The sequence below is a fragment of the Curcuma longa genome, chromosome 6 (assembly GCF_044706935.1).
Source record: "Curcuma longa cultivar G26 ecotype Majalengka, Jawa Barat chromosome 6, ITB_CL_G26_1.1, whole genome shotgun sequence".
NCBI classification, from domain to species: Eukaryota; Viridiplantae; Streptophyta; class Magnoliopsida; order Zingiberales; family Zingiberaceae; genus Curcuma; species Curcuma longa.
Window position 1 is genome coordinate 4,605,502 of NC_133866.1, and position 22,623 is coordinate 4,628,124.

General features: G+C 33.9%; 1 protein-coding gene and 1 pseudogene across 1 annotated transcript; both read left to right on the forward strand.

The window, feature by feature from the left end:
• Positions 1-2,630: 2,630 nt before the first annotated feature.
• Positions 2,631-5,546, forward strand: LOC141830887 (putative protein ABIL1; annotated as a pseudogene).
• A 9,720-nt stretch (positions 5,547-15,266) lies between these two features.
• Positions 15,267-22,489, forward strand: LOC141831207 (uncharacterized). The gene is given in 14 exon segments (XM_074718621.1): positions 15,267-15,330; positions 15,582-15,702; positions 15,812-15,988; positions 16,196-16,759; positions 17,233-17,358; positions 17,448-17,589; positions 19,285-19,349; positions 20,150-20,296; positions 20,362-20,530; positions 20,997-21,052; positions 21,133-21,157; positions 21,286-21,453; positions 22,312-22,434; positions 22,436-22,489. Coding segments are annotated over 14 exon segments (1,998 nt in total). The 5' UTR covers positions 15,267-15,269.
• Positions 22,490-22,623: the final 134 nt, after the last annotated feature.

Here is a 22,623-nt window from a genome sequence, read left to right on the forward strand (position 1 = left end):
TTTGATTGCTCCAATGCTTTTGCTAGGCGATTAATCTCTCTTAACTAACAATTAGTTTTTAATTATCTTAGTGAAAGTCAACCTCATTGTGGTAGCAAAGTTGCAAACTTATTTAGGAAGGAATTAATTTGATGGAAATATTGTTTAATAATAAGTGAGGAGCAAAGTGGCCCTATGCAAACTTTCATAAAGAAAGAACTAGTTTAAAAAGAAAAAGGAGATAAGGAATACTTTTAAGTTGTGGTTCGAATCTTCTCCGAAATTTGCATTAACGGAAGTTTCGTACATCGAGTTTATCTTCTTTTTTTTTATAACATCAAAATTTATAGATGATATTTAGGACAATAATAACACTTTGTTTGATATTGTTGAGACCAAGATATTTTTTTTCTCAATTTTTTCCATTCTTCGATTATATACAAAAAGATCGAAAGAAAATGACTACGAGCCGGGGTTGCGGCCGGATCGAACCCAGCAGCCTCGGCCCAGGGTTGCGGTCGGATCTGACCGGGTGGCCTCGGCCCAGGGCCAGGCCTGGACCGAGCGAGGCTGATTAGGCCCGTCAATTATCAGTGCGCGTCATGCAGCTTTAAAATTCGTGCGGTGTAGTAATTAATTAGGTGGCTTTAATGACGTTATTAGAGGTTAATTAATCCGCGTCCTGCTTTTTCTCAACTACTTTTTGTGGAATTGTGCGTGATGTTTAGGTGTTGTTTTATTGTATTTTGTGTTAATTGATGAATGGATAGAGATTTATTAGAAAGATTTTATTTTAATCATAAATTTTACATGTGTCACGTATTTATTAAAATTTTAATTATGTATAATCTTTTATGTTAATTAAATAATCATATATTATAAAATTTAAATATACATAATTAATTAAAATTTTATTTTAATAGGTATATCATATTTTTAATTAAGTGTACGATTATTGCCATGATTTACTATAATTTTAAAGATGGACTGAGGATGATAATAAATCACCTATAAATATTCAAGAATAATAATTTAATCTTTAGAAGGTTCTAAAATATTAAACAATATTAAGTGATGTTCAAAATGTTCTTCAAATATCAATAATCGAAGATAACAATCATTTTTTTTCACATTCAATTATCATATTTATTTAATATAAAATATAATTTAAATTCACACGTAATTATGTATTAGTGTAATTGATAGTCGACATTGCACCAGATCAAATCAAAGATATTAGCAGGTGGTGGAAATGCTATCGTAAATAAATTATGAATAAATTTAATATTTAATTTGATAAAAATTTATTTATGTTCATTTAATATATATAAAATTAATTAAATAAATAAATTTAAATACAGGCCAGCTAACGATTGAGGGTATAATACTCGCTTTTGGGGCATAATTGAGTTGGTTACGATGGAATAGATTTATAGAAGAAGATAAGGGTTCGAATCTCGATGAAGCTGAACAATATCTTTTTCCATCGTGACTAACTACAGTTTATCGATTTACCTCCTCACAGATGATCATGAGATTGATCGTATAGAATCGCTGGTTGATGGATTCTATCTTTTACAGAAGAGGATATAACACTCGCACTAGCACGAATCTTAAAGCAAACGAACAGTTGATGTCCGTCGTCGCATGTATGGTTGCCCTTCCCTCATCCGGATAAGAGAAAATTTTCACATTAGCCCCTTGTTAATCTTTACAATGCATTTTAGTCCCAACCTTTTCAGAATTTCGCCGTGTTACTCCTGAATTCAACATTGTCAAATCACATATGGTCAATTATAAAACATGTAGAAAAATTCACTTTGGTCCTTTGTTAATTTCTCTATTTCACCCTGTATATTTTAAGAAACATTGATTTCAATCTTTTCCACATTTTGTTAGGTAAGAATAATAATGATCAACTATAAATGAAAAAATTAACTTTTTATAAATTTAATTTTCATTTTCTCATTATCAATTAATTAAAAAAATACGTGTAACATTTTTTAAAAATAAAAAAATAACCATGTTAATAGATTGGACAAATGATAAGGTTTTACAATTTAAAAGAAAACTAAATGTTTAAAATCTTTATTAACCTTGATTTAATCGGTTGATGAAATTTTTTTATTAAATCAAAAAGTACAAATAAATTTTAACCAACTATCTAACATTATAAATTTTTTAAAATTCCACAAATATCATTATCTTAAAAAATTAATTCCACTAGAAAGTTTGTTTCACTTTAGCTCTATTCCTACTTTAGCTCATATGCTGAATTAATTACGATCCCGGGAACAAATTTATAAAAGAGATAAATTTCAAATTACAGTTGATCACAATGCAGAAGAGTATTACCTGACTTCATCGTGATCAATTATAATTTCTACAACTTTACGTCGTCCTCAAGATGGTCGAGGGCTTACCATCGATAGCTCTGGCGGCATCAATTTCATCTTTTTTGTTAAAGATAACGGCGTGGTTTGATTAAAAGTCAGGGGCAAAATGTAATATATTAACTAATAAGGGTTCATTTAAAAATGTTAAAAGTTGCGATACCAAAACCCAATTCCCGGCATTGCTTCGTCTTCAATTTCCCCGGCGCCACGCTCAAGTAATCCTCCTTTTCACGTGGCGGTGGCGGTGGCGGCGGTGGCGGTGGCGGTGGCGGCGGTGGTGGAGGATGCAGCCACCACGTTCGGAGAACCGCCCTATGACATTCGACGAGGTCTCCATGGAGAGGAGCAAGAGCTTCGTCAAGGCTTTGCAGGTACCCTTTCCCCTTCGCCGACACCTTCACGTCCGTCTCCAGATCGGTCGCGCCTTCGATAATCCGCCTTTCCTCTTTCGAACCCTCTTCGCCTTATGGTGTCGGATTTCTCGAGCTTTTGCGTTGCTTTGGCGAATCGATCTGTCTGCAATGTCCCATTCGCCGTGCTAGGTTTTCCGGGATTTGAGCAGAGCGATACATCTGTTTGGTCCGGTTCCAAAGTTTCCCCTTTTGTTCGTTTTTGCAAAAGATTAAAATACTTTGTGTGGAAGTGTTCGCTTTGTGAAATTGGGAATTAGATCTGCAGCTCACTCAATTAATGCAGGCGATTCCAGGAAAGTGTTATTTTTGTTCGTTTCTGAAGAACATAAGAAGACTTTGAGTTGAAGAAATAGGCCAGTTAAAATTTGCATTCGATTTTGTTTTTGACGGTGGTTCGCTTTTAATTCAAGTATAGACGTGAATCAGATCTGCAACTCACTCAATCAATGCAGGAACTCAGGAACCTCAGACCTCAACTTTACACTGCTGCTGAGTATTGTGAAAGCTCTTACCTTCACAGCGAGCAGAAACAGATGTGAGTTTCACTTTTTCTTCAATTGAATCTTTTCAATTGTTATTTCAGTCCTTTCTTCGATTTTCCATGGAATGAGTTAGGGATTACTCTCATTCTTGCTTTGGTTCCTCATGCTACATGTTGCACAATTTCTTCAACCCTGATCATGTGATCTAATGAGTTTGCTATCATGTGATCTAATAGTCACGAGTCGCGAAAATAATCTCTTTGACTTGTATCGACACAAATTTTGTGCACCAGACTGCCCTCACTGATTCATACTATCTAGTTTGAGTCAAATTTCAAAGGGACTAGGGCAAAACTTCTGAATGAATATCATTCAAGAACACTGGTGGTGAGATTAATGATTCCTTGTGGAACTTGTATATGCATCTTGTTTCAGTGCGAATATGTATCGTAATTCTTTGTTCATCTTCAAACTTAAACTATCGCGTAGGGTTTTGGATAATCTGAAAGATTATGCTGTTCGAGCTCTTGTGAATGCTGTGGATCATCTTGGCGCTGTTGCTTCTAAACTGACAGACCTGTTTGAACAACAAATGTTCGACGTATCAATCGTGGAGACTGGGATTTCATGTTTGAGCCAGGTAGGCCTATTGGTTGGCGAAATGGCGATAATTTCCAACAGTTTTAACTGGTTGCTTGGAGTGTGTTGATGCCGTTATCTTCTCAGCGATCGTTGACTTGCCAAGCTTATGTGGATAAAGAAGGTCGTAGCCAGCACCAAATGTCCTTCAGAACTTTGAGGCATCATAAGCATTACACTTTGCCAAGTATGTTTTCTTGTTCAGTTTTGAGTTTTGAGAAGCAAAGATACCACTGATGTAATTTCCATTGGTAATGCCCAAGCCAGATCTTGCCGATAAAACTGCGAATAGCAGTAGAAGCAATATAACAGCCAAACCTAATTCTGAGACATCAGGTATTTCAAATCGTATTGGTCATTCCTCGGACCGTTGCTGCCCAATGATAACTTCAAATTCTGTTGGCATAGGTAAATCTTCTTCAAAAACTCTTTCCTGGCATTTAGCTACATCAAGTGGAACTTCCCGCGCATCGCCATGGCAAGTCTATTGTGTTTTGCAAGTATGATCATGCTGATACTATGTTCATGGTATTATCGAAACATTACGGTTTCCCCTTCTTGCAGCCTCGGAGATCCAAGGACTTCAATACTAAAGCCTGAACTATTCCATCTTTTAGGTATGCTCGATCGTTTAGCATTTCGTTAAGATGGACTTATGTGGCTTGCCATTAGTTGATTGCGAAATGAAATTTTAGTCCCAGAAGAGGCTGCAGCATCACTTTCCTCTCCAAGTGCAAACCATCTCCTGGCAGCTAATGGCAATGCAACTTCAGATACAGCCTCTAACAAATTTGGCTTGGCAGTAAGTCTCCTATTAACTATAATCTCCCATTCATCCAAACCTGAGAATTATGAGGTAAAACAACTGATATCTGATTCCCTTCCACTCTTTTCCTCCATTGAGAAGGAGTTCAAAGGTAAGGGAAAGCTGAGACTTTGGCCTCTATGAGGGAAAGTCGAGGGCCCATTTATAAGTGGACTAAACTTTCCTCGCACAAATGCTTGGTTTCCTTCTGTGTAGGACTCCAACTGTGGCATTTTCCAAACTGTTTACAATTAGTAGGGATGAGTGTGTGAGAGACAAGAATGACTGGATGAGTTCCTCATTCCCTTCCATTCATCGACATCTGACTCTCATCTCATCTCCTTCGATTGAATTCATTCTACTCATGGGGCTCTTCATGCCCTTAGGGAGGTCAAAGTCATGGAAACTCGGTGTCTTTCTGATACAATCATGCAAATCTAAGTCTACCACTGAAACTGAGGGTCAGGAAAGCTAGATCATACTCGCCAGTTAGAAAAGTAACCTTCTTTAGCGTATCTGTGGCTACCACATCTCAGAAGTGGTTGGTTTATTTCTTTACAGGGTTCTAAAGAGGCATCAAAACCTATCCCGGCGATAAAATCCCTTCATGGTCATGATGCACTTCAAATTTATAGGCCTCGAAACTCGAACCAGAAGCATGCTTTCAGTATTTTTCTCAAAGCCAAAAACCTCGACGTCGAGAAACATCTCAGTCTCTTGATGTTGCTATATATTTCCTTTGTTAGCTTCTGTTTAAGCTCTGTATTCTGGTGAAACACTCAGCAACTATATACAATTTTTACCTGTATTAAGTTCAATAAGAACAAAACAAGCGTTCATTATACAAAATATGAAATTTTAAAATAACGTATCTACCAATATCAATGACAACAAAAATATTTTTCAAAAAAACTAAAAGCGTACCTTAAAATATTGTCAACTACTATTTCTGCCATGTTTTCAAAGATCATGTATAACGTCAAAAAACTGCAAGTATTTGCTGCCAAGTTTCTTGAAGAAACTGCAGACACATCAGGTTCCTTCTTCATGAATCAGCTTCGTGTTTCTCCCCACAAAGCATAAAGATTAAATTTCTCTATGCAAAACTGGTGTTTGTTCGATTCAAAAAAAACATGTAGAGAAAAGGTGGTCAGATTTCCAATTGCTTGTGTTCTTTGATCGAGTTGATTATGCCTTCTGCAAGGGTATCTTCGTTATAATTTTTACCAAAAAATTTGACAAACTCCATCTTTGGGCTCATCAAGTACCTGTAAGAAACATGTTTACCCAATTATGCTCGCAAGGAAGCAGTTTGCATTTATTCATCGAATTCCAAACCTATCTGTTATGACCAGGAACTCAAAGATGCATCTTTTTTTTTTTTCCTTCAAGAAGGTAATAAAAAACAGCAAATGAAATCACTTTTAAAAAAGCTTGATAAGATAAGCATACAAATCCTAAACAAATTGTTGTTTCTCGTTGACAACCAATCGGTTAAATATTTTTCATTGCACAACTCCCATTAAGAATATCAGACAAGGATGTAATCTCAATTTAGTATGCAGATTTGTCGATCAGTTGTAGCATGAATAATTATTATTACTAAAAACTTCAAGCTACATATAAAGAAAGGTTTATGAACAAGGCAAAGAATCGTGATCCCATAAACACTCTTAAAACAAACCCACAACATATATGCAATCGGCGTTTCAATTGTTAAGTTCCATAATTATAAGGTGTTCTGCAGTTCTTTTCACACTAACCATGTATCCTCTTACCCAGAACTTTGCATTTACTGCCAAAAGGAAAGCTAGCACGACCAAATTCCTCATGTGAAAATACACGACCAAATTCCAAGACAATATCATTAGTATAATTCAAATCAATTAAATATTTTTTTATTACATTAGCTAGTGTTTCCTTTGGGCTTACTTTTTCCACTTTAATTCATTCAATTCTTCTTGCATATGATATATAATATCCAGACCATGTAATCATGAAAGGTATCTACTAATTAGCAAAATAAGACTTCTATTCTTGCATATTTAATAGACTTTCTTCTTGGATCGATAATATGTAATATCCAGACTATGTAATTAATTGAGAAAGGTGCCTGCTAATTAACAAAATAAGATTCAAAAATTAACTAAAAGTGATTAGTATTAGCGTTGATTAAATGTAGGCAAGGAGATTCTAGAGTGATTCATATAACTGTCTCTCATGTCCTTTTATGCCCGTGATAATTTTTTTTTTTTAAAAGATGCATCATACACATTCATAAGCAACTTGAAGTATCAAATAGCATATAGTACAGACACAATATCACCAAAAATAGTGGTATCTAAAGAGAATGTTGATGATTATTGCTCAAAATACCACCCCTTCAACGACATGACTTTTCTAATATGTTTACAATAGAAATTTGGCATAATCAAGCTTGCTTCAAGTTAAGCTTAACACAAAATTAAATAGACAAAAAGTTTTGTGTAACAAAAAAAATAAGCACTGAATGTTTCTCAATTAGTCAGCTATACCAACCCTTGATGTATAATTACACGAAATATCATAAACGATAGATAATTAATGGATACATGCTCTATCACAAACTTCATATTTAGTAACACCGGTCACATTTTAATGCACCAGTTCATAACTCAAAATTCCAAACAAACACCGTAACTTTCACTCAAGTTAGAAAGCAAAGAACTAGAAAAATACAACAATATATGCACAATAGGACACTAATTTCATAGTGTTGAAACCTTTTTGTACAAGGTATGGAGAAAAGGGCCAAAAACTCTAAACATTTATTTTTAATTCAAAATTGTGTTGAATATTCTAGGCCTGTAGACAATCGAGATACGATTACAGAAACACTAACTAATACAGTTGTCTTCAAGCAAAGAATATAAATATTTACTATTGGGTTCTAATGGGTAGATGAATATCCTTACAGACAATCTTATCAACATATTTATTTGAGAGTAACTGTTTTAGAATATCCACAATTATTTAGATGCAGATGCATGGAATCATTTTCCATCTAAATATTTGATATTCCATGAAAACATTTATGATTATTTTGAAGTTCTAAAAGCTAGTCTTACTGTTTGGAAGTTGGAACATAGAAAAACTAGTTTTTAAAAAAATGATGGTATAGTTGAAGCTTGTCTGTTGCTATCATAAGTGCTCAAGTTCCATGAACATGATTTGTTTTGGTAGAGCATAGCAAATCCATGTTTGGTAGAAAGAATATAGAAAGTGAGATTATAAAAAAATGGAAGCTTAACCATTATGTAAAGAGGTCTCTGTTAACTCATTTTCAAGATACAAATTTAATAGCCAACTATAGTTCAGCCCATTCTAACTGAATCTCCTATTTCACTAGCAAAGAGACATGCAAAAAGTTACTTACCCCTCCTCTGACAGGCTTTAGAGAGACAGTCTGATCTGAATCCGCTTGCCATTTTTATCATCTGAAGCAAATGTTGCGGCTCCTGCTAATGCCTTTTCATCTGAATGCTCTGATGTTGTAACAGACCTAACTGGACCTCGACAACAGAAAATTGAAATCTTGTTGGCATCGAACAAAGGCACAGTCTGAAAGATGCAAACATGAGTATTATGGCTTGCATAACATATATGTAAAGGATCGCATAAACATTTATGATGGACAAAAGGACGAGAAAAATAGCATAGTAATTTGTTATGTGATAACCACTGAACTCAAGAAATGCTTCAAAGTTAAGGTCTCAATTAATCTTGAAAGACAATAGGTAGAATATCCACACAGACCATAATTATCCGCGATGGAATAAATACAAAGTCAGTAAATATATAGAAAAAATATAACTTTTAAAGATGTTAATTGGTGCTATTGTTGAAATCAAGGGACTAATGGAAGGTGTTTTGGATTTCACTGAGATAAAGGATGCTCTTATATTAATGCATTTGAATCAAATGATGCCTTACTATAGAGGATAAATTGTGGCAAAAGGTGATACCCTCACCCCGGAGGCCCCTCCAGTACTGCCCCAAGTGATTTGGAATGGAGGTAGATCATGAGGGGCTTCATCTTAGTCCAGTGGCCCACTGCATAAGGAGATGAAACAACCAGCGGGCATTCCACACCCGCTAGGAATCAACCTCAATATTTTTACTGTGGCAACTCTCATGCTGGAACCAGCTGAGCCAACCGTGGGGGCTACTATAGAGGATAAATGAATTTATGATTCAGTGTGACCTACAACTAAATGGTATATGAAGAGGATACTGGAGCAGAATTCTTATGAGAATAAATAAAGCAGAAAATGACAGGTTGTAATGAAGTCTCCGGCAGAAAAATCAAGATCAAAGGGCAATAACCTCAAATCATTTTCAGTGCATAAACATAATTCAAGATGAAATGCCAATTTCAACAAAACATGATACTAAGTATGGAGTCAAAAAGTTGATAGTCACCTGACTATATCGTCCATGTTTAAGTGAACTGAAAAAGGCTTGAAGCCCTTTAATCTCATTCATTGATTTTACATAAACCTGGAAGCATAATCACGTCCGTTATACTTTGGTGAAATATTACATAAATCTAAAAAGGTGAAACAAACAAACCGCATTAAAGAAAAGGAGAAATATGCCATTAAAACTAAACGATAAACAGAATATAAAAAACTCATTAAACCTATTTAATGTGAAATGAAAGTAATTAGTACCAGTAATTCTTTTGACATTTACATTAGCATCTCATCTTGCACTAGGTTGTTGAAGTTGATGATCTAATGACCGATCCTTCATCTAGTATGCTGAAGTTGGAGATCAGATAAGGCAGAAGGCAAATGACTGTTTCAAACTGTAGATGGAATTTACCAGCCTATCTATCAACCCATGCACATATTCGCTAAATCATGCTACAATTCACCTTCTGATCCAATTTTTTTGTTTTATAATCATCGACACGTGATTCAAAAACTGTCACTAAATCCCACTCGCGAGTAGATGCGTATACATTATTAACATTCTAGCTGTAGAACATAACTTACTCAGCAACCTACACCCACGGAAAGGGAGAAAAGCAAGTCGAACAGTGTTGGCGTCGGCCGGAAGATGCGCAACAGGCCGAGTCGGCGGAGATCGGCGGGAGAGCGGCACGGCACCGGAAGAGGCTGCACAGCAAGTCGCATGCGGCAACTGCGCTCGCGATTTCCAGGCGAACGCTATCGGCGACGGCGACGAAAGCCGGGTCGCGAGGGAGAAGAGCGAAGGAGTCGGCGTAGGGTTGGCTCCTCGCGATCGAGAGAAGGGAGAATGGGTTTCGATTCTCATCTCGATTCGCATGCTTTTGTTCGGTTTATTATTATTAAAAAATAAAATGAAATTTCTCACCATATATAAATATTTTTATTATTCGTGCATATAAAAATATTTTTTTTGTTTATATAAAAAATAATATTTATAAACAATTTATTCATAAATATTAATAAGTTGAACATTTTTGTAATTGAATGAGTCCTTTAAGTATATTTATTTAATTGAACCAAAAACCTGGAAGCATAAATAAATGGTTCGGCCTTTTATATTTTATATTTTATATTAAATATGTTTGTTTATTTGTTTTTTAACATTTTCATTTATTTAAATAAAAAAATTTAAATCCTTAATACTTTCTCAGCCACATAATACATTAAAAAGTAATGCAATAAATTATATAGAATAAATTTATATATTTACTATTAAAATATGTTATTTTTTATTTAAACCCTATTTCTTTCAATTACAGGTTAATTTATTCCTGTTGATTCAAAATATAATATTTTAATTATATTAATTTGAAATTCGATTGACAATTTCTGTTAGCGACGTGGCGCACAAAGCGGAAAAGTGATCGATTCAATTATATCAACAAGAATTAATCTTTAATTGTTTTTTAATTATCAATAAAAAAGGAAAATTCGACATTAATGGCTTGAAAAATAAATAAATTGGATTTTAACATCCAACATGGAAAATTAATACAGGAAATAAATGGAAACAAAAATAATGGAATCGTCTTTCTAAATTTAATTAATGATTTTTTTTATTTACAGGGAAACAAATTTAATTTGACAGAGCAAAATTAGAAACATTTGAAATTATCAACAATTATCCACAGCTTTCTCGCCATATTTGTCTCATCGCCGGTCTATTTAAACATCGAGCCATCCTTCAATATCCCTGAACCATCCCTCTCCTCTCCTCTCCTCTCCTCTCTTCTCTTCTCTTCATGTTGTATAGTTTTTGGCTTTTGTAAATTACTGCTGTGCGTTTTGTAAGTATTTTCTTTTCTTAAAAGACGATAAAAGTATTGATTTTGCAGGAGCTCACTTCTGTCCATGCGAGAAGTGGAAGAAGGAGAAGGCCTTCCTCCCTTCTTGCATGGACTGAAGGGAGCTCCTGTAAATTATGTATCTTTTTTTATTGTCAAAATTTAACTGTGTATTTAGTAAGTATTAATTCTTATTTGATAGCCAGGATCACCTTTGTGAATTCACATTTGTTGATAGGTAAATCACGAGGATTTCGTCCTACAACAGTAATATTTTTGCACTGGTTGAGAATCAATTTTAGATCTATTTGTAACAATACTCTCGTAAAAATTATCTGTGTCAATCCGTGATTATTTCATATAATGGATGTCATGGGCTCTAATTCAACTTTATTTAAGATGCTCAATTATTTTTTTTTTGAATTGATTGGTAGTTAAAGTTGGAACTGTCACCTTGGTGACCTTATATTTTTTGAAAAGAGATAAATCATTGAAGGATTTGTCCTACCAATGGCTTGTAGGGGATGAGGAAACCCGTGGATCATTATGTATTTATTGAGAATTCAAGTATTTATATTTTACTTTCTTTACTAAAAGGTGAAATCTGCTATCTCAATGGTTTCATACGGTTGACTTCTATGACCATTTGTGAGAAGGTAAATTAGGAAGTTACAGTTTATTATTACAGGAAGGATATTAGAGGTCGAGATTCAACTTTTGTCTACTTCACTAAATTTGTCCGCAATAATCATTTCAACCATGCCTTTGGGTAAGTATTTATGTTTTACAATCTAACTAATGTTGAAGATGATCAATTTGATATTTTCAATAGTTTTTTATAGTTATCTGGATAAATTAAGAAGCATAGATATTTTGATGGACAATATTATTTTATAAAAATTTTAAACTTTTCAGATGTAATGTATATGTGTAAATCTATTTTTTTTCTTGTGTAAAAAGATGGAATTCATCATCTCAACGGTTTCACATGATCGATCTCGCAATTATCTATGAAGAAATAAATTGAATTACAGTTGATCCCTATGAAGAGAGGGTGTTAAAATGTATTCCAATTACTTAGCATTGTTGGCACGCTATAAGCTTTCGCCTCAAGATGAAGTTCATTGTTGTTTATGTGAGAATTTTGTATTCATTTTTTTTCCAAGAGCATCTAAATATTTATTTTATAGATTGTGTAAATTATAAATCTTATAATCATAAAGTTTAGTTGTAAATACTAGTTTTGCAAATTCTTTTAAATTATGTCTCTCACTCGTAGAATTTAGTTACATTCATCAATTTTTTTTGTAATGTTAGCGCATTCATTAAAAAAGATTACAGATTGTGGATCAAAAAATCTGTTTTGTCATATAATTTAAATAATAATGAGTAATGATCCTATCTTTTACAAAGAAAAGATAAAATATTACAAAAAAACTAATTTTTTTATTTAAAAAATTTATAAACACTATCAATTCACGTGCTTAATGCGTGACTAAAAGTGGTCCTCGGAGGCGGTGCCTTTAAAAACTAGTGCCATTGTTCGTCCTCGCTTCCCTCTTCTTCGCCAGTTCTACGTCGCGAGAAAGCGGGGAAGGGCGATCGGAGAAGAAATGCAGAGAGTCGCGTGAGAAATCGTTGTGCATTTTCAGTAATTTGTAGTTCCTCCTCGATCGTTCTCTTTTCAGACCCTCGAACCTGAGTTTTTGGTGGGATTTTGGAATGATTAGGTCGACGTCCATGGCTTGGAGGCGGATCGCCAAGGGCTGAAGGATCTGCGTAGGATACCTTGACTTCTGGCAGCGCAGGTGATTCCAATCCCCACAGTCTCCTTTGTCCGTATACTTTTTGCACTTTGGTAAAGGAGTTGTTTGATAATGGAGTTGTTTGACGTTAGACTTGTGTTCGATTTCGTTTTCTTCTGTTAAAATTATCGATGGCTAAAATTTTTAGCGCACTCAAAGTTGGCTGACGTTTATTTCACTTTTGATAGTGGAGTTTATCGATCGTGTTGTTCTCGTCCACCGACATCCGCCAACGCTCCCCCGCCCGACTTCCTCTTCCTCCTCTCCCTTTCCGTGGGTGTTGTTTGGTGAGCAAGTTTGTTTAGCTGAGGCTTTGTTCTACAGCTAGTATGTTAATAATGCATACGAGTGACAGCGTTCGAATCACATTGATATTTATAAAACAAAAAATTGGATTAGAAGGTGCATTGTAGCATGATTTAGTGAATATGTGCATGAGGTGGATAGCTAGGCTGGTAAATTCCATCTGCTGTTCAAAACAGTCATTTCCCTTCTGCCTTTTCTGTTTTCCAACTTCAGCATACTAGATGAAGGATCGGTCATTAGATCATCATCAACTTCAAGAACCTAGTGCAAGATGAGATGCTAATGTAAAGGTCAAAAGAATTATCAGTACTAATTACTTTTATTTCACATTTAATTGGTTTAATGAGGGTTTTATGTTCAGTTTATTGTTTAGTTTTAATATCATATTGATCCTTTTTTTTAATGCAATCTGCCACTGCCCATACAAGGTGAGAGGGAAAGATGGTCAGTCACTGTATGACATGATTAACCTCTAGTATTTCAAATTATAGTCATGACAACTCAATTTTACAATTAAGGTTTAGCCTAACTTTTCTCACAAGCAAAATATTAATTTTATCCCCTAACACAATCTTGTCAATGTTGACTTTTCAAAGAAGCTTAATCAAAGGATAATAAACTATACAAGTTCATCAATTATTTTTTTTCAAAAATCTTTTAGTACAACTCCACCTCGTGGATACATATTATCATAACTTTTTCTCCAAAATTCATACAAATATCCGGAGTTCAATTCTATTTATTATAATTCATACATACTTTTAAAGTAAATATTTATAACTTCCTCTAAATCATAAGTCTCAATCAAAATTTTACTTCCACTAGGAGAAAAATCAGCTTTTAATCTAAAAAATGCATAACACCTCTGGTTCGTTATTGTTAATCTTAATTTCAACATTTCTCAATAGTTCCCTTCATACTTAACTTGAAATCACAATAGATAATCCATTTTCATATATTATCATTAGATTATATGCTTATCGATTCAAAATTTGAGTGCACATCCAATAAACATTTCATATGCTCTCCAACTATCACTGTTTAAAATCACTAACCAACAACAAATAGCATTAATTAACTAATTAACTTGACTAATCAACAATCAAAATCACCATTTCAAATTTACTTGTTTAAAATAGAGTAAATTGTGTAGCACAACCAAAACGAAGAGCAATTTGCTAAGAGTTGAGATCAATTGAGATTAATACTAATAATTAATCATTGATTTCTGAGGATCTATGAGGATACACACTGATTATTGTTAGTTAAATGCTACAATCATCATAAATAAGTATCCTCTACCTTGGATTGTTGATTTATGTGACTAACTTAAAGATATGTGTATGCTCTTAAATATTGATTTGACATCTATATATCATCAGCTGAGTTGACTCAGATGTTGAGAAGTCAGCACCTGGTAAGAATTCCTGAGGATGTGGTTTGGACTCTTTACCCTAGCTGCTTTCATGGACTTAATGAACCAAATGTTTTTGGATTACTTGTGATTGTCTTCATATTATCTTGGTGTTCTCCTAATTAGAGGCTGAGTATGAGGAGCATCTCAAATTGATATTAGAATGCAACTAATATTATACATGGTGAGATGTAGGAAAGATTGCCTGCATGATGTGGGAGCTATTATTGGGCCTCGCAAACCATTGATTAGAGATGATTTTAGGTAATGAGTTGTGGGTTTGATTTTGATTGGGACGTCAAGCCTTAAAAAGGGTGATTTGTGACACGTTAGTTTTGTCCCACATGAGTGATTTACTCTTGAGCTTAAGTATTTTGGGCTAGTGGTTGGACCTGAATAGTTACTGAGGCGATTCTGCAACTAATGTGGCTCGTGCTATCTTTCTTTGTGGATCTATATAATCTGTAGGATTGTGAAAACATTGTCCTGACATTCATGTTGGAAGTAATCAAAGCCTACCTTAGCATTTAAATTTATTTAAAAATCTTTTATGTTCCATATTTAAAAATGTTCAACAAATGGTCTTTATCATATTCATCAAGATTTAGTTATTCATTGATTTCATATGTGAGATCCTCTTATTAGCTGCAAACTGGTTGCAGTATTTCATATGTGTGATCCTCTTATTAGCTGCAAATTTGTTGCAGTACTGTTGGTTACAAACAAAGAATGGCACAGCCAGAGAGAAGTGCTTCCACTTCTGCTCCAAGAAAAAGGAGCACGGCAATAGGTAAGTTACTCTAGCTTTCTGCATATCTATCTCAGTAATCTTTTTCTCCTCAAAGCAGATGTGCTTATTTCCTAATCTAGTGCAATGTAGACCTTCCCAGGAACTAGTTTATTCAGACATGGAACTATGATGGAAAAACCAAACATAAAGTTAAAATATAAATGGACTGTAATTTTGCAATTATTTGTTCATGTTTCCTTAATATCCAGGATTTCCGTGAGAATGTAATGTTCATATCTTGCTAATTGCAGAAGATGATTTCGGAAAGGATTTCCTTAATGTCTGGAAATCATCTACGTCAAAAAATTCAATGGCTTATGATGTAGAAACAGTTTCGCAAACTGGCAAAAGTTTCTTTAACTTTGACAAACTGTTAGAAATTTCTTCCCTCTAATTTATTTCCTTTTTTCAGGAAAAATGTATCCACTCATTATTTGATTAAACTCATGAATTTTAAGATTACTTTTTTATTTTTTTCTAGCGATGACTTTGATCTCAGTGGTGACTTTGGGAAACTATCATCTTTTCGAATTGATATGTCCGATTTGGACTTCCCAGTGTCACTCAAGAAGACTACAAAGGCCAATGAAAACGAAACTCTTCTTGGAAAGCAAGATCTGAAGAAAGACAATTTCACTTTCATGTTCGATTTTAACGAGTATGTTTTCAAACTCTTATGAGTTTTTAAAGTTTGAACCAGTTTTTTGTTGCTTCTCTTGTGTGTTTATTTTTGTCAGGATCTATGTTGGTTCTTTCTCGTCAACAGTTATCTAGTTTCTAAATAAGGACATCTTGATATATTTTTCATATTATTCAGTTGTTTTTAATATATTTTTCCTATTATAAAATTATTATGTGACTGTAGGCTGGACAAGTTTGATCCTACAAAATTGGACAAGACTGAAATCCCTTCTGGTAAATGCATGGATGACATTGTACCTAATATTTCTGAAAAAGAGCTTCATAAGCATGAAAAACACCTTGATTTGAAAAGGGATAGCCCTGTGATATCGAGTCATGGAGATGAAATATTGAAAACTAAAGAAAGCTTGTCCACATCCACATCTGATCAAACATTGGGGCCTGATGCTTTAACTGAACCGGCAGGAGAAGCACTTCCTTGGGTTAGCAAAGAACGAAGTTGTCTGAACTCTAAGTGTATTTCTTCCTTGATACAGGATACTGGTGCAAATTCAAATAGTTTTCAATCCAGAAATTCCAGCCCTGTAAAGTCTTCCAACTCAAGGTCTTCTTGCCCACCAAAAAACAGAACAGGATCAAAAGATGCCACAACACTTCAGAATCATGAGGATGACCAAGATGAGGCAACTGGAATAAATAAACCCTTGACCGGATCATTCCAAGTCTATGATGAAGTTGTGCAGAATTCCATGACTGCAGTTCCACAGAGACATACTGAATCTTCTTGGTGAGGATGTCAATGAAATTTCTATGCTTTAAAGTGTTGATGCCAGTTTCTTGTTCACTGTTCTGAAAAAAGTATCATTTCCCTAGAGATTATCTTGACAACTAAGAAACAAAGAATAGCTAGTGCTTCTCCAATCAAAAAAGTTGTTAGGAAGTCAATGTCACCCCATGTTTACATATCCCATTTTCAAAATCTTACTGTATATAAAAAGTACATTTTAAGTGGCAGCTTTTCAATATACTATCATATTACCGACTATCAATTTATATAGCTCTGTAAGATTTACAGAATTGTTTTTTAACTAAACAGGTTTTATTTTTTCCCTTCTACTTTATTTAATGATAAATTTCATGATTTCTTTATCTCTCAATTTTACTATAACACATCTGCAATTTCATATTCTATCTAAGTCTTTGGGTATTAAAAGTTGATTACTTCATTTGTTCTTGATGCTAAAACTTTTTATTTTGTAGTATTGAAGTTCCTTCCTCTATGATTCCTGATGAAACTACAAGAAGCAATGTAAATAGTCCTCTTCAAGTACGAGATAAATTGCAGACAGATGAGAAAAATCATTTAACAAAATCAATGGCTTTAAGGTGAAATAACTAGGATCCTCTAATGTGACTATTCTACTTTTTTCTATTTGCGGGTCCCACATTGTCAAGAATGAACTGATGTTATATAGGATGAATGAAAACAACAATATGTCAAACTCCTCATTCAACAAGGAATTAAAAACAATTGGCATTTCTGAGAGAAACTTGCTGTTAAAGTTGCCTGTCCCTTCCATCACCAATATGCTACCTTTGAAGCGGAAAACTCTAAAGGTTCTTTGTTTGGTTCGATTTCTTTTCTGTAAAATCTATATCTCTTATTTTTGATGTTATCTTCCTTTTTTTATATATTTTGTTTTAGACTGTTGAGTGTTTTTGACAGGTCTATAAAATATCATAAATCCCTACAATTTATTAAAAGCAACATCTTATTTTTTTTGTAAATATATGTTCCCTCTCATAGATACATAACCAGCTTTTAGGACTCTAAAAAAAATTCTGATGTATAGCTAGCTATACAGAAGTCTAAAAAAAATACATGGAACTAAATTTTACCTGTTTGATTGGCAAGTACTCTAACTTCTATAACAAAAGTAAAGTGCTAAAAATTTCAAAATATTTTATATGAATATTTAGAATAGATCTATTAATTAGAGTCATGAATGTCATTTTTCATCCAAATCTATTTGAGAAGGCTGTGCTTTCTAATCATTGTTTTAAAAGCAACTGAATGATACTGCCGCTGCTGCGTAATCATGGCACTAAATAACATATAAATTCTTCCAACTTTTGTCAAGACATTGCATGATCTTTTCTCATATATGAGATGACTACAGGAATGAGATGAAAAGATCTCAGAAGTAAAATTAATGCAAAATTCTTCTCTAATAACAGTTAAATTTTTACTTGCACTTGAATGCAAATTGTTGAATCAATAACTGAATATAATGTTGTCTATTGTCATCCTCTATACACTTTGCAGTTTTAATTTGCTAACAACTTTAGGACCAGTTAAAATTACAAAATCAGTAATACAAATCAGTTACCAGCTTAAAATTCTATTTTCCGTTTTCCTCCATACCATGTGTTCCTAGTCATGTTAATATTGTAAGTGAAAAGGGTGGAGGACCCCATCCAATATATTAAAATAACTAGGTTAAGTTTATCTACATAGAAATATGCTCCCAAGTTCTAAGGAGAGCAGAGAAAATTGTTGTGAAGTTTGGAAATTCAACTTTCAAGCTATTACATAAAAAGTCTAATTGCTTGTTTTGGTGGAACAATAAGGTTGTTCCCTCAATCCATATTGGATTAAAGCTCCAAGCTCAATCAAGGATGGACTGTAGAATTTATGTTTTTTCAATTTCAATCCAGTTTGGGCAGCAAAGTAGTCGAAGCAGAAGTAGAGAAGCATAGAAGTAATGTGACCTCCAGTTGGTCTCCAAAATGTTAATATGCAACATTGTGCAATTTAATTAATTGCATAGAGTTTACAAAATGTATCATGGACAAAAGGCATACCTGGTTAAGTAGGTACATGTTTACTACAAATATTGGAAACAAAATAGTGCTGAAAATGGATCAAAGAAGACCCATGCATTGAAAATTATATAACTTTCTTTTTTCTCAGATAATGGACAGTTTTTCCATAGAGAGGCAAGAAGATAAAGTGTAGGCATTATCACAGATCTTATAATCATGATGATTTTGGTAAGATAAACTAAATATCAATGGAATCAACACTATAACAATCACACATAGTTCTTATCAGAGTTAGCTTATTTTGGTATCCCCATATTGCAAGTTATAAGACATCTCACCTCCACCTTATCTCGAGTTCAGGTTTTCATCTACATTTGTTTCATTGACTTTCTTTATGCGCGACCTTAAAAGAGTATGGTAGTTAGTAATCAGCAAGCTTTCAGTTATTTTGTATTCTAATCTAAATCGCCATTTAAATGCTTTCAGGAGCCTTTGACAGAACCAAAGATCTTAAATACATTTGAACATGTCAATTCTTCACCTAAACGAAGGTTTGCTAGTGACTTTTTTTAGTTGTCTTCTGTCGGTCTGTGTATCTTCATTTTGTAATAATTTGGCATCACAAGCCAATAGCTGGTTAATGAGGTGAGATTCTTTTACAGAAAAAAACTTATGATGGAGGAGTGTGATCTGAAAATTGATTTGAGAAATAATAATTGTTGTCCCTTACTGGAATGTTTGGTTCATAGTAAAGCTCTTCCATCGTCGACTATGAACTCTGATGGGATTATCTCTTAATCCAACTTAATTTCACTTCCAATCAACTTATAGTTATTTTGGCCTATGAGATTAGTGTTTTCTAGAAGTATTCTTTGAAGTCATTCTTCTCCTGCATATTATTTGCATAATTCTTCAAACCAAATTTAGTTGTCAGAATACCTTGATTTTAACTTCAGAATACATGGAATTACCAAGCATTGCGTAATTGATTGCTATTCCACATGTGCAATTATTGTGCATTCTGTAATTATTTGTTGTTCCTGAATTATCCATTATTTAATCAGTTCTAGTTATAGATTGCTCATCACCGACAGATTTATGTTTCTGACAATTTTCTTAGAAATGGTTGTAGATGCATCTTAGTCTATGATACAATAACAACAACAACAAGTTATTCCCATTAGGTGGGATCGGTTATATGAATCCTTCTACATTATTGAGCTTCATCCTCTACTATATCATTATCTATATTTAAATAAATTCTTCTTGTTTTATCATTGTTGACCGAGCAATAAATTGATATAAGGTATTCCTGCATTTTCCATATTTTTCCATCCAATTTTCTTGTCAGGGTTACTCCAAGCGACACCATAAAGAGTATGACATCCAATGTTCTTTCAAGTGCAATTATGAGCACGCCAAATAATAATTCTATTGAAGTCCAAGATAGCCTAAAGAAGGATGTCAAAACACGTACACCTAGTTTGAGGACTTTAAGGTTAATTATACCCTTTTCCCTTCATTATTTACATATTAGTAGGTCAGTTGGTAATCAAATTACAGTAAATCTAGACTGACTAAAGTGAACAGCACCATATCAAAGTCTGTGGTGATCAAAGAAACGAACATGACTGCAGAAACAGAACTAAAGTTAGCATCCAAGTCAATTGGCTCTTCTAATACAAGGAAGCTAGCCTTCCTAGATCCACCTCTCAAGATAAAGACACATAAGGTAATTTCTCAATCTTTGTAAGTATCTAAGTTTAATGAAATAGACGTGGCTATTTACCACAACATTATTGTCTGTGCTTGAGAATGTGACAATCTGTTTGCTTCAAACTAGTCCTTGAGCTGAAAATTGTCATGGCGCATAAATTGTTTATAAAGTCAAAATAGTTAGGAAGTTGCTGACCATCTTTTAAATGAATTGAGTTCAGCATGGGTGGTTAATACTCTTAACCAAATTAATCAGTTAATTCTCATTTGAAGGCATTCATAACCAATCATTAAGTTCCAATATCAGATCATTTTTTCTGCTATCTGAATGTTATATTCCTTCCTGAAACAACACTAAATAATGGATGATAGTATCATGCTATATCTTTTTTGGATTTGGAAATCCTAAAAATTTGTGCCTTTCAAGTATGGACATCTTTCATAAAATACATTTGAAATAGAACTAAATTTTTTTTTTTCAGGATTCATATTTGAAGGCCGCTGTTACATCAAAACCAATGGATCCTTCACCTGAAAGGTTTATCAATGAGAGTAACTTTTTTAGCCTTTGCATCAATTATTGCCTCTTTTTGATAAAAGCTCCATTATCTTTTGCAGGAAATCAGGAGTAACCTCCCCAGTGGTATATTTAGTCTACTAAAGGGTTACTTTCAGGATTAATTCTTAAATACATAAATATACTTTTTTTTATTGAAAACAATTGGCACAATCTAGTTTCTTTTCCGATGCACTATGCAAACTCATAACTAGGTACAGACTAAAGAAAATCCAGAAGGTTCTAGCAATGCTGCATCATTCTCCAATCATGGTTCTGTAGACAGTGCATCTGAGGTACAAAACATGGACTATGAGCCCGTACAAATAGAAGATGATGGCAATGCAGAGAAAGCTGAATTCTATTCAAAGAAACTTGATGATGTAAGTTAAAGTATTTCCTTAATGATTTTGAAAACATCAATTGTTTCATCTCTGCATGATATATACTAGTTTATTTTGTATGCAACATAAGTTGTTCGGCGTACCTATTTTAAGGCTCCACTTTACAATTAATCAGTAACTGTTTACTTTTCCATGGTAAATTTTGAATTTGAATTTTTGTCTGTTCTTTCAACGCCAATTTAATTCTATTATACACTTTTTTCTTTGTTTCTTGTGCAACAGAAATTTAGGTTTGTCGGTTGCAGGTTCATTGTAAATTTCGCAATTGTTAAAATGTTGATTAGTAGGATATTTAATAGTAAATCTCAGAATTAAATTCTTGACAAGATACTTTAGCAAGGTGTGTTCTAGCTTGAACTTCTTAATTGTTTACCTGCTAGGCGATTAGGTAAATGCTATAACAACAACAACATCAACTAAACTTTTATCCCACTGAACAGGATTGGCTATATGGATCCTCCTACGTTATTGAGCTCGATCCCGTACTATATCGTCATCTATCTTTAAATAACTTTCATCCCATTGTATGGACCATTTTGCTATTGTTGTTCTCATCCAGCTTGGTTGTGACTGCTAATTCCTTAAAATCAAATATCATAGGCACAGAAGTTTAATGCGTGAATATAATTTGATAAAAATTTAACTGTATATGTACACCCAGACGGAAAGTAGATAAATAAGTGTTAAAATGCTAATAGTTATGCAAGGCGCCTAAGGATTCCCCTAGCCTATGATTTTTGCCCAAAGAGTTAATCGAAGTATGATGCTAATGTTAAAAGAGTAGGCGTATTGTTATGATGATTCCTCTAAGACATGCTAACTGAGTGATTACTGCAGCTATCTAACATGCTGAAGAAGAAACATGAGGAAGCAAAGGAGCTACTAGTCCGTGCCGTCGTCAACAACAACAGACTGTTGATGCTAAACAGTCCCATGATCGATGAGAAGATATCCTTTTGCCCTTTTTATATACTTAATGAAGCATTCTTCTTTCGAGCTGGATTCATTTCCTTGACGATCAGGTACATTCGCCAACTTCAGAGGTTCGCCACCGGCTTGAAATCGAGAGAATATTAGATATCTCCGATTACCCGCCAATAAAATTTTGACATCAACTGATGAATACGTTTTTGGGTACTTTTACTAGAT